General features: G+C 44.1%; 1 protein-coding gene across 2 annotated transcripts in view; it reads left to right on the top strand.

Moving 5' to 3' along the window:
* Positions 1-2,459: 2,459 nt before the first annotated feature.
* The window catches only part of nrg2a (neuregulin 2a), a 113,715-nt gene continuing 103,609 nt past the window's right edge, over positions 2,460-12,565 (top strand). For both annotated transcript variants that reach the window (XM_035434447.1, XM_035434446.1), the window contains exon 1: positions 2,460-3,927. In XM_035434447.1, coding sequence (XP_035290338.1) covers positions 3,519-3,927 — 409 coding nt within the window. In that variant the 5' untranslated portion in view covers positions 2,460-3,518. The remainder of the gene's footprint in view (positions 3,928-12,565) is intronic.

The raw sequence follows: 12,565 nt of genomic DNA, 5'->3' as shown, positions 1-12,565 counted from the left end.
TCGTTTTTCATCTTATCATTATCTTTTCAGGTTTAGCACAAGCTTACTTACTAGAAAATAAGGTATTTTTCATGTCTTATTTTATATTTCTCTCTCTCTCTCTCTCTCTCTCTCTCTCTCTCTCTCTCTCTCACACACACACACACACACGTAATGTACTACTTTTTTTTTTTTTTTTTTAACCACAAACTTAAATTAAAACTAAAACGGCTTAGTTATTGCAGTCAGATCATAAACAGGTTCTAGAGCAATGAAGTAAGTCCAAAAGCAACGCCTGGTATTCAAACTGTACGATTCAGCACCATGGATAGCAACCCCGTGCCCTCTTCCATTAATGCGCACTCATTCAGGTCGACATGCGCTCTGTGTTTACACATTCCTTCGCTTGTGTGTTTGTATGTCACGTAAATATTTAAAACGTGCAGCACGTTGCTGTGGAAAAGAATCAAACGAAATGGTCATTCTCCTTTGCAGCAGTATAATTGTAACTGAACTGAGTGCACAGCTTTATATTGGTGTTATTAACCACACACTCAACAATAAAAAATAAACCATACCTACTGGTACATACCCAGCTGAGTGAACGCAAACATCTTATTAATGATTTTACTAATACTATGCAATATATAATCAAATGAAATTTTCTTTTGTTTTTTAATGTACGTATGGTTTCCACGTTGAGTCTGTAAACTTTAAAGGATTCCTCATTCGTAATTACTTCGGGTTGTAATCCTGGAAAATAAACATAACGCGTTTTCATAATCGAGTTAAATACCACTGTTCTTTCAGGTCGTGAATGAAGGCATTTACGCCGGACTTGTCCTCGTGTCCTCCCGTCCTCACCTGTGGTACTGATCACCTCCAACAGCAGGTGTCGCCCTTCGTGAATATTTATCTAGGTTAAAGCTCTGCAACGACTTCATATCGCATTCATAAAACAGCTTAATACAGACCTTATTTACTTAACATTGTTAACTTCACATGCTGCTACGCAGTGATATATATATATATATATATATATATATATATATATATATATATATATACATATATATGTGTAGCTTTTTATATATCTGAACTCTACAGGAGGGATAGAACACCATTCTTCCAAAAGGTCTTCCTTCACTTGTGTTTGTGTTTTGATGATGGTGATGGACAGCGTTGTCTAACATGCTGGTGCAAAATCTCCCATAGGTGTTCAACTGGGTTGAGATCTGGTGACTGCAAAGGCCATAGCATATGATTCACATCATTTTCAAACTCATTAAACCATTAAGTGACCCCTCGTGCCCTGTAAATTGGGGCATTGTCATCCTGGAAGAGACCACTCCCACCAGGATATAAATGTTTCATCATAGTATAAAGGTGATCACTCAGAATAACTTTGTATAGATTTGCAATGACCCTTCCCTGTAAGGGGACAAGTGGACCCAAACCATGCCAGGAAAATGCCCCCCACAGCATTACAGAGCCTCTAGACCCCCTCACCCCCACAATGCCGTTCTCTTGGTGTATGCCACGCATGCACTCGCCCACTTGTCGAGAATATGGTGAAAGATGACTCATCTGACCGTATCATTTTTCCACATCTCTGTAGACGTATGTCTATGGTTTTTGCACCACTGAACTCTCAAATGTGCGTTCGTCTTTGTAATGAGGGGTTAATGCACTGTAACTGTACTATAATATCCCTCTCTATGTAGCTTTCAAAGGGCTGTTCTTGCTGACAGTCTGATCATGTCCTGTACTGACATTCTCAGTCACCTGAGGAGGAGTTGCTCTTCTGTTTTTCCTTATATATCACACTAATGCACAATCATCAATTGCTTTCAACCACAATTTCTGACCCTATTTACTGATGTCTTTCTCATAGATCTAAATGCACAAGTCACTTTATTCACTGTTCCTATTGAAACACTAGCCAGTTGAGCATACTTTGTGACTGAAGCTCCTACCTGTGTCTCAATATTGAACCCTCTTAGATCTTTTCCTCTTGTCATCTTGATTCAACATTGAGGTCAACTGGGCCTGCTCAGCATTTTCATACATGGCACAGACCGTGATATGATGCTAATTGCTTAATTGTATCATGCAGGATTTGTAAAATTAACTGGACAATTGGCGGCTCAGCTGTTTCTTGACCAGCATGTGTTTGCATCATCATGTACAGGAAATTCAAACAAAAAAGGTAACAAAAGGTCTAGAGTTGATTCTAGGTATGGTATTTGCCTTCTATGTGATTTCTAAAATGTGTGTAAGTGTGTGTGTGTGTGTGTGTGTGTATGCATGTATGTGTGTATCAATCAATAAATCTATCTATCTATCCTGTCTGTCTCTCTTTGTGTGTATGTGCATATATATATATATATATATATATATATATATATTTGCTGCTTGGTTTGAATAGTGTGGATTTGATGCAGCATTGACGTCTCGCGGTTTTTTCTGTGGCAGAGCGTTGAATGTGACCTGAATGCGGGCGCCTGATTTAATAATGGAAGGAGACGCAAAACTCATTCAAAACAGGCGGATGGAGAATCTGAGCCTCTGAAACGCTTTCTCGCCTTGGCAGCCGCAGCCAAAACAACAATCGGAGACCGCTGTTTCTCTTCGGTCAATATTTCTTTATTTTTTATTTTTTTATCAAGTCCTGAGCCCATACGACGACTTAAGGGGAAACATGATGTGCTCCGGCATTCATTTATTTATTTTATGTTTATTGATTGATTTATTGGAAGAAATGGAAATGGACTGACAGCTATTGCTTTGGGTTTCGGAGGTATTGCTGACCTGTGGTCCGTGTGTTGACGCTGGACACGCTGGTCCTCCGACCTTTAAAAAATCTCGTATTTGTTTATTTATTTATTTATTTACTTGCATGAAGCTTCAGTACACGCCTCTGCGCGCGGGCAAGTGATCTCTTCTCACGTCCGTCGCTGGTGTGTGTAGGGTGGAGGGGGACCAGAGCGGAATGGACGCGCTGGTCTAGCGGCGAAAGATAATACCTCATGTTCCCTTTTTCGTCAGCGAAATGAATTTTACCTAAATTACAAACCCGGGAAGCGGAGCGAACCACGTATGGCTTACATTTCGTGTCCTTTTTTGCAGTGAATGTACAGATTGCTTCCATTGATGAGCTGGGCGCCCACTCGAGCGCTGTAATTTGTGGGCAAAATAGACTAGCGGCGTCTTGCAGGAACTATGGGAGTAGGATCGTCTATTTTTTCATGATTTCACCTGCATTTTAGAATGACTTTCTAGCAGAATGCGGTGACAGGATTTTCAGGCGAGCATCGTTGCGCTGTTTCCGGGTTCTGGCTGGTGTTTCCCCCATTGTAAACTATTGGAAAAACAGCAGATCCAGATGGCATGGACACTTGAGCAAGGTCTGCCGCTCTGCCGTGCTACTGGAGCCTATTTACAGTCTCCTACTCTAACACCGCTCCATCATCATCACCCGGCCGCCCCGAGAGCACTGCAGCAACGCGACCAGCGACCACAGAGCCAAGGCAGGCGGCATGAGGCTTGAGTTAGTACATTTCTCCATGCTGGTCATCGGGGTCTCCTTCGCCTGCTACTCCCCGAGTTTAAATTCCCTGCAGGACCAAGCTTACAAATCAGCGGTGGTTATTGAAGGCAAGGTGCAGTCCGTGCCCGCGAACGTCACCGTAGAGCCGTACAGTGTGAATGTCAAAGTCCTGGACGTGTGGCCGCGGAACAGTGGGGGGCTAGCGCGAGAACAGCTCGTCACCGTCGGGGAGTTCGGCTTGGAGGCTCCATGCACCAAAGTGAAAAAGAACCACAAATACATATTTTTCATGGACCCAACCGACGAGCCCTTGGTTTTCAAGGCATCGTTCGCTCCCCTAGACACCAGTGGGAAGAATCTAAAGAAAGATGTTGGGAGAATCTTATGCGAAGACTGCGGTAAGTTTATTCTTAATTATTCTATCGGCTACAGCCAGTGAGCTCTGGTAATGCTATAACCTGTTCGATATGTATGCTTCATGTACATTTTACGCCACGTCTCATTCTTCTCTATTCGATGTGCATAGAGAAGTAAGGTAGTGCTGTGAAATCGTTTAAGTGTAAGTAACAGATGGACATTTGTTGGGCGTCTCTGCAGCATTATTGCAACTGGCGATATACACATTTAGGGGTTCCTGTCATACATAAGCCCCCTCTCTCTCTCTCTCTCTCTCTCTCTCACACACACACACTCTCTCTCTCTGTCTCTCTCTCTCTCTCTCACACACACACACACACACACACACACACACAGTGAGAGCACATGTATCGTGCATGTTCTGGATGCATGTTCAGTTCTGATTATGATCAATCGCTTCTGTTAGAAGCTTCAGGCAAGTATGCAAGCTATTCGAAGCCACTATTTTTGTTGCGTAAATAAAATGCGAAACAATTTGTTGAACCGAAGCAATTAATTACAGCAGAGGCATTTTGCAGTCACGGCGTAACGTCAACGTGGGCCTATATATATGCTGTTTTCTTCTTGAGCCGTTATAATATGCACTCGCTCGTTCTATTCCAACCAAATTCGCGGGAATCTGTAGTTGCGCATTTTTTTCCCAGGCAAAATAATGTAGAATTCCATCGTAGATACCCAGAATAACGCGAGGGAGGTTTGGTCATTACGATACGCGGACGTGTAGGGTGATGGGTTCTCTGGAATGCAACTGTGCAACAGAAATGGTTGAATTGTTGCTCCAGTTGAGGGCTGGCGCTGACGGATGCGGGGAATACAGCGGGCCTTCACAGCTGCCGGTATAGATTCTCTATAAAACTCAATTTAAGACGCGCACAAATGTGCACCCCTCCTCTCCAGCCAATGTCACATTCTGTTGCTTTCAGTTTCTTGAGGACGCCAGACACTTTGTTACAGTAAGCCGGTAATAACCTGGGTGTAACGTTTCTTAAGGCTATGACTTAAAAGATCCTCACCTCATTACCAAAAAACAAACAAACAAACACACAAAACCTGTTTTGATGGCCTACCGCTGATGAGGGCATTTGTTGCATCATTGGGCAGTGCCAAAAATGGTAAAGAGATGGTCAGAATCATGTCACACTTGGGACTGTGTTCAGCGGATTCCTCCAACTTTTCTCCCTGCGAAATAGATTTTGAAACAGGTGCTCTGTGAAGGTCTGGAGTTTTAGAAACGACTTTTATCGCCAAAGGCAAGGCTACTGCTATCAGGAACATCATCAATACCATCGTTATATTACTATTGTTCCACAGTTGCTCAAGTTTTTTGATGGATACAGTTGAACAGAATCTATCTATCTATCTATCTATCTCAAGGGGGTAGGGGTTGGTTTTGGTTTCCTATCTTTATCTATCTATCTATCTATCTATCTATCTATCTATCTATCTATCTATCTATCTATCTATCTATCTATCTATCTATCTGTCTCAGTGGGGTGGGGGTTTGTTTATATCTATCTATTTATCTTGCTCAAAGTGGACACAATGTTTTTGCATGATGGATGCCATGCTTGCAACTTTATTACATACAAATAACGACAAGCGAACAGAACTGGTGTGAAGAACAGTAAGATGCACTGTTCTAACTCCAGCCAGTCTGCAGCTGGAGGGTTCAAACACTCTTAGCTTCTGGCATGGTTTCAGCTGCGGCAGTCCATCTGTACAGTAGGGAAGAACCCCGGTGGGTATTCCGTTGCCGAGAAGCTGCTCTCCCCCGGAGAGCGGCAGCGTATTTAAGCGCTAACGTCAGGCGTTGTCCTGGCTGCTGCCGTTATTATTTCAACAGTCTTCGGGCTCCGTGTTAACGTTGGCGGGGCCTGGTCTGGGATACGGTTGTCACAAAATTGCGCCGATACATGGCCTCCATATTCCTCCAGGCAGCTGCTTCTTCTGCTCGCATTGTGTGTTCTCTTTCACAAACGAGAGAAAGATAAGAAATGTATTGCCCCTTAGAGTGTCGCGCTTTGTCATGTCATCTGGGAAGAAGGAATGGAACTGTTGTCATAGACTCTCCACATGTTCGACATGTGGGACATAGAAACCAGCTAGCAAGGACAAACAAGTGATTCCTCACCTAAAGGTCAGGGGCCCATTTAGTACTGCTTAGTTTACATTTAAAATTTACTTTACATTTTATTTAATTACATGACAGATGCCCTTGTCCAAACTTCACATATATATATATATTTTTTTTCATGCATGGTCAATTTACCGTTGGCTGAAACAATTCAGGTTTTTTTTCTTGTGAGAGCAATAAATATCTGGTCCAGGATGGGAACTCTCAGTCTTGTGATTCCTTTTAGAATTAATATTATTGGTAGTAGCAGTAGTACTAGTAGTAATGTTCTTTTTTTTTCAAACCAACCTTACGCCCTCTCTTGACCCATGAATGGGACCCAACTCTAAATGTGGCGTGTTAATGTGCATAACAGTATGGGCAGGGCTGGACCATGAATGTTCAGAGGTCAGTTGTCCAAAGTTTACGATGACACTTAACCTCAATCAATTACAGGCAGGAGGAAATATATTTGTGGAGTCAATGATTGCACTCTGGAAAAGTTTTCACTGATTTTTCAGAAGTGATAGATTCATCGCTAGGCAAAATTGGCGAAGATATGGTCTAAAAACTTTCAAATTTAGCCTTTTGTGGGAAACGAAAATCTCTAATCTGGAGAACAACATCACAAAGACTCCGCCCCCTCCAATCTGTTGGTGAGGTAAGCGAAACAGAGGCCTGTGGAGAAAAAAACATTCTGCAGGGTGTCAGCCAAGAGACATTTTAACACTGGAAAAGGACATCTCGTGTTGTTCATAACCAGGTCCAGCTCAGATTACCGCCATACTGCAGCAGGTGGCTAGCCTTCATTGGAAACAAAACAACATAGAAGACTTTGTGGTTTTTTTTTTTGCTGTGGTCTTAAGGTCCATACTTTTTTTTTTTTTTGGAAAATTTATTTGTTACCAGTATAAGCCGCTTGAGATGAAATATCTCATTTTTGAGGGGCTGATACTTCATAGTATCTCCTATGCCAAGCCTTCAGATGGCTGTTCTGGCTATTTTAAATGGGCATTTTGTACGTTTGGCTAACCTGCACCAATGCCTTGAAGTGAGCCTCAGCTGTGTGGGAGAATTCTTTGGAGAAAACAGAACACCTACTGTCATGCTCGTGGAAAAGGAATATACGTGTATCTTTTGGGTCTTCCATACAGTTATAAACTGCAGAAAACGGTAAAGCTCACTAGAAGGGCACGTTTGAGTGGAGTAGTCACACAGGGGGGAACAGGAGCCAGTGGTCTGTAGGTTTAGATTCTGGACACCACAATGCACCGTGTCCAATGATTTCTCGGCTTATCTCAGGACAAATCTCCGCTGAACGCCGGTTCCTTGATCAGCCCAAGAGAAGGCTGATTTTAGCCCTGGCAACATCTACATAAGTGTGTGTGTGTCTTGGACTTTTTGTCCCGGTGGGCAGCCTTCCCATTGTGCCAAAAGAAAGGTGTTACCCTCTCGACAAGGCAGTGATTGGTGGAACACGCTGTGCTCGCCGCCCCCATATTGCCGAAAGCGGCGGTTATTCTCGCTTCTGTCCTTGTCTCGCTGAAAACCTTTGCATGTTGTGGCACTTGCGCGAGAGGGGCCAGTAGTTGTCCCTGCAGTTAGAGAGCGTCAGACGCGAGAGTGGATCATCTCGTCGGCTGCCAGCGCTCAGTGTAGATGCGTCAGGCCCGACTGTTAGCTTGCATTTAAGGGATAAAAATATGTGAGTCCCTCATGACTCAGCCTAGATTGAGCCGCTACAGAAGCTAATAGCGTGAAGGAGCCGCGTGCTACGTCTGCCAGCGACCACCAAGGAGGGGACCTGTCAGTCTGTGTGTGTGCGTGTGTGTGTGTGTGTGTTTGCATCTATATTTGTGTCTGCTTGTGTCTGCATGCTTGTGTGTGTGCGTGTGTGTGTGTGTGAGTGTGTGTGTGTTTGCATCTATATTTGTGTCTGCTCGTGTCTGCATGCTTGTGTGTGCATGTTCGTGAGTTTGTGTCTGTACTCATGCGTGCATGCTTATGTGTGTTTGTAGCTATGCTTGTGTCTGTACTTGTGTGTTCTGTGTGCACGTGTGTGTGTGTGTGTGCAGGCTTGTGTGTGTTTGCAGCTGTGTTTGTGTCTGTGTTCGTTTGCATGCTTGTGTGTGTGCGTGTGTGTGACTTTGTGTTTGCACTCATGTGTGTGTGTGTGTGTGTGTGTGTGTTTGCAGCTATGCTTGTGTCTGTACTCGTGTGTACATGTGTGTGTGTGTGTGTACTGCATGTGTGTGTCTGTACTCGTGTGTACGTGTGTGTGTGTGTGTGTGTCTGTACTCGTGTTTGCATGTGTGTGTATGTGTGTGTGTGTGTGTGTATGAATGTGTGTCTGTACTCGTGTGTACATGTGTGTGTGTGTGTGTCTGTACTCGTGTTTGCATGTGTGTGTATGTGTGTGTGTGTGTGTGTGTATGAATGTGTGTCTGTACTCGTGTGTACGTGTGTGTGTGTGTGTGTGTGTGTGTGTCTGAACTCGTGTTTGCATGCACGCCTGCATTAGTGATCTTGTGTAACTGATATTCAGTGGAGAGATCAGGGCCAGAGAGAATGGTGTTGGTCTTTGACTCTAACTGCTCCCTTGTGTTCAGAGGTGTCAGCTGCGGAGTTATGGGAGACACTTCGCCCCAGGCCCCGCTGCTATCAACTGAGACTGTTGCAGCACACAAACATCAGACAGCTGTTGATAGACACAAAATGAAGCCAAAAATCATTTTCTCTACATGGAATGTGTCAAAAAGACTCACAATTTTGTGTATTGTGCAAGAGTTTTAAGGACTTTTAGGGCCCACAGATGGAAGTTGCAGTATTTTAGTAAATCCTTGTCTTTTGGTTTTTGTCATTTGGAGGGAATATATAATCAGGAATAATAAATTACGTGGTAGTGCACTTTCAGCTGTCAACTTCCTGACTGCCACCTTTTCAACTTTCTATTTTTAGTTCTTAGTTAAGTTTAGTTAATTGTTCTTATTATCATTTGCATAGTAGACATTGTTGTATGGAGGGAGCAATTGCATTTAGCTCACAAGTGCGATGATATACACTCATACAGCTGTGTAATACAGAATTCATTAATATTTTATCAAGGTTACAGTGACTGTGTCTCACCAAGGAACTGAACCTGCAACCCCCTGGATGTAAGCCCAGCTGATTATTGCTATGGGTCTTACAATACCATGACAATGTTCAGAGAATGAAGGGACCTGGAGAGAGCCAGCAATGAGGTAGAATGCTGAATGCTTTAATGGGTTTTAGCCAATTTAAATCATGCATGTAATACAATATAGCATATTATGTAACATAGCATTATGAATTATCGTAATAATACCAAGGAGTCCTTTCTAATTTGATCATTTTTCATGGGGATCTGCAGTTAGCTTGCCAAGAGATGGCTACAAGCAGGTTTCATGAACCCCCAAAATAAAAAGAGGTGCTTTATCAGTGAACAGAATGGATTTTGTGCATTTTATTAGTTCTTCTCTTTTTTGGGGTGGAGGGAAGCAGTCTTTGATTTGAACTCTTCCGTCACTCGTAAAAAAACTGGCTGGGAGTGGCAACTTTCCTGGAACAGGTAGGACCTATATTTACCTAGGATAGGCACCTTTCTTGAAAGGGGTGGACCTGTAGTTTCCTGGGATGAGTATGTTTCTTGGAATGGGCGTTGTCTGTGTTTACATGGGATGAGCACCAGAGACAAATAAGCAGGACACTGTCAGCTGTACAGTTTTGCCACTTTGTGTAATTCTGTTAGTAGCAGATTCCTGGTTGTAGCAAGAGGTCTCAGTTTTTTCCTTGTCATAGGCTAGCTAGCTATGGTCTCCCATAGCCAGCAAATCAGAGCCTTAGCATTAACAATGGTAGAGATTGAACTCTTAAGCAAGCAGAACTGAATATCTCTTCAGTGAATGGAGTATCTGTGTGAGGCCCTCCCTCTCCCTGAAATCAGACAGCTGTGGAAAATCTGCCTGGTTTCAAGATTTCACAGCTGGTGACACTGTTCTCTGCAGCTCACACAAACAGCCATTAGAAAAAAAAATAAAGAAAAATGGCTTCAGGCAAACTGAAATGAAGCAGGAAGCCAAGCTGAACTATGGCCAGTGCACTGTGTGTGTGTGCGTGCGTGTGTGTGTGTGTGTGTGTGTCTACACACAGCATCACTCATTGATGAGCGTATTAGTGCTGCACTGCACCTTCAGTAATGCTCAGTGCTGTACAAGAGCAGTGCATTGTGGGCAAGCAGTACGTTCTAGAACAGCAACGCTGCTGAATATCGCTTGTTCTCTCATTTTGTGGATTAGTGTTGTGGCTCAAGACTCCTGATTGTCTCGTGGTCCAGAGCCCGGTCCCTGAGCCGCAAAGCCTTAAGAAATGATGGACGTGGAGCCTCTTCACTCAGCTGGAAGGGTCACGGGGGGCTGGACACGGGTGCCGATCCTGGAGAGATGACTGTTCAGTCACGAGTCGGGTCCTGCAGCCCCAAAGAAAATCACACAAAGACAAGGCCTCTGAAGACACTAACGAAGCCTTCTCTGGTTGAACAGCTTTCACTGTCAGCGCCACGCTCTCTGTTTTCTGGATCCATATCAAGGACGGCGATGGGCACGCGTGTCCAGCGAGCAAATATTGGGAAGGGCGGAAAAAAGGACAGGTGTTTAGCGAATCAGTTTAGATTAGGCACCGTTCACGAGGGTTCGGCAGCATAAGCCACTTAAAAGCCCCGTTTTTTTTATGTGCTGGACGCCTGTTGCGATTGACCTCACTGTCGTGCACGTGCAGATGCACATGTCTGCAAATGTGCGCACGCGTTGCTATTGATAGCATAAACATAGTCATACATGCAGGTGTGTTTAAGCATGCCTTTGTAATACAACAGCATATTAAAGATATAACCGCATATTGCATCGTCAGTGTGACAGCCTGACACAGGGATTGGCAGCGGGTGTAATGACAACGTGTCAACGTGTCATGACTTTGGAACTAAAAAGAGCAAGTCCAAATGCAAGTCTACGGTTGTTCTGCTGTTAAGGTGGTAAGCTCCGTATTGGAAGGCAGTGCTCTGACCTTGAGAGAACAAGGTCAAGTCTGAGTCAAGGCCATGAAGGTAGGCCACCTGAAAGCCTGACAGGCATCTCCAGACGTAAAGGCACGGTAAAGCCAGGAAGTTTATTTTAAGGAATGAGAGCTTTGACAGAACCAGGGTAGGGATGGGATTGAGGGTTTACGTTAAGCAGTGACAAAGTTTCCAAAAAGGAACGCTTACCAAGTGAAGAAGCGAGAGGGCTGTGAATCTGTGAGATTTGATTCAAGGTGTCATTCTCTATTCCCCTCCCCCACCTCTCGTTTATCCTAACCCGGGCTGTAAAGCCCCAGTAACACCCCCCCCCCCCCCCCCCCGCACCACCCGTCTCCCACCTGCAAACATGCAAATACCTGGCAGACAGGCAGACAGGACTGACAGACAGACAGAGGGGAATCAAGAAGGGTGTGAGAGACTATTTTTGTGAAGGAGTAAGCGAGGTGTTGGGAAAAGGTGAGAGTGATATGTGTAGAAACTTCAGTTTGGTGAAGGAGTATTGGAGAAGTGAAGGAGAGAAGGATTCTAGACTGAATGAGGGGGGCACTTCTGATTGGGCTAGACCATGGATACTCAAATCTGGACCTCGAATCCAAAAATCGGCCCTGGTTTTCTTTTCCCCAGGTAATTAACTGAACAGCTAGTGCTACTGATTGGCCACATGTATTTACACCTTACTCCCAGGTAAAAGGAGGGTGAAAACCCAGCAGTTCTTTGATCTGGAGGGCCATGATTTGAGTAACATGGGGCTAGACAGTAGAGTCCCAGCCTCAATCCCTGTGTTCGGTTCGGGTCCCAATATATTGAGTATTTCTGCAATAATTTTATTTCTGTATTGCTGTAAAATCCCAATAATGTCCTGGGTATATTTGGCTCACTGTTTCACAGGTTTACAGAACACAAGGGTTAACATTGCATGTTGAGACCTGGGCTGTGGTATCAGCCAGCTGTAAGCAGGAAAGGATGGCCTGCTAGGACACTGTTAGCTTTGATCTGCCAGAGGTAGAGTGGGTTGAAGTCAGCCAGTGTCCCTCAGATCACAGCTGCATTTGGGTCTTCTTAATGCCACATAATCAGTGGTCTGCCCTAACCCTCCTGTAGTACTGTGTGGCCTGCAGTGTGTAAACGGTACACAGGCTTGTGGGCGTGTGCAGAAGTGGAGTGTAGCTATGATGCTCCCTCTACAGGAACAACTATGGCCTGAGAGGTACAATTTGACATTTGGAAATTGGGGGAAAATGTTTTCCCAATTTCAGATTGCATAGTGTGATGTTGCTATTTTTATACTTCATCTGGAAAGATGGTATGCCCAGCCATTTCCATGATTTATCAAGCTCCCATAGTGCATTGCAAAGTCTTTGTAAGTGTCTGTGAGACATTTATTATTTTTAATGGGAATTGTGTCTCATTGCCA

The sequence above is a fragment of the Anguilla anguilla genome, chromosome 9 (assembly GCF_013347855.1).
Source record: "Anguilla anguilla isolate fAngAng1 chromosome 9, fAngAng1.pri, whole genome shotgun sequence".
Classification (NCBI taxonomy): domain Eukaryota; kingdom Metazoa; phylum Chordata; class Actinopteri; order Anguilliformes; family Anguillidae; genus Anguilla; species Anguilla anguilla.
The sequence above is the reverse complement of the archived record's forward strand: the minus strand, read 5'-3'. Positions and strand labels throughout refer to the sequence as shown.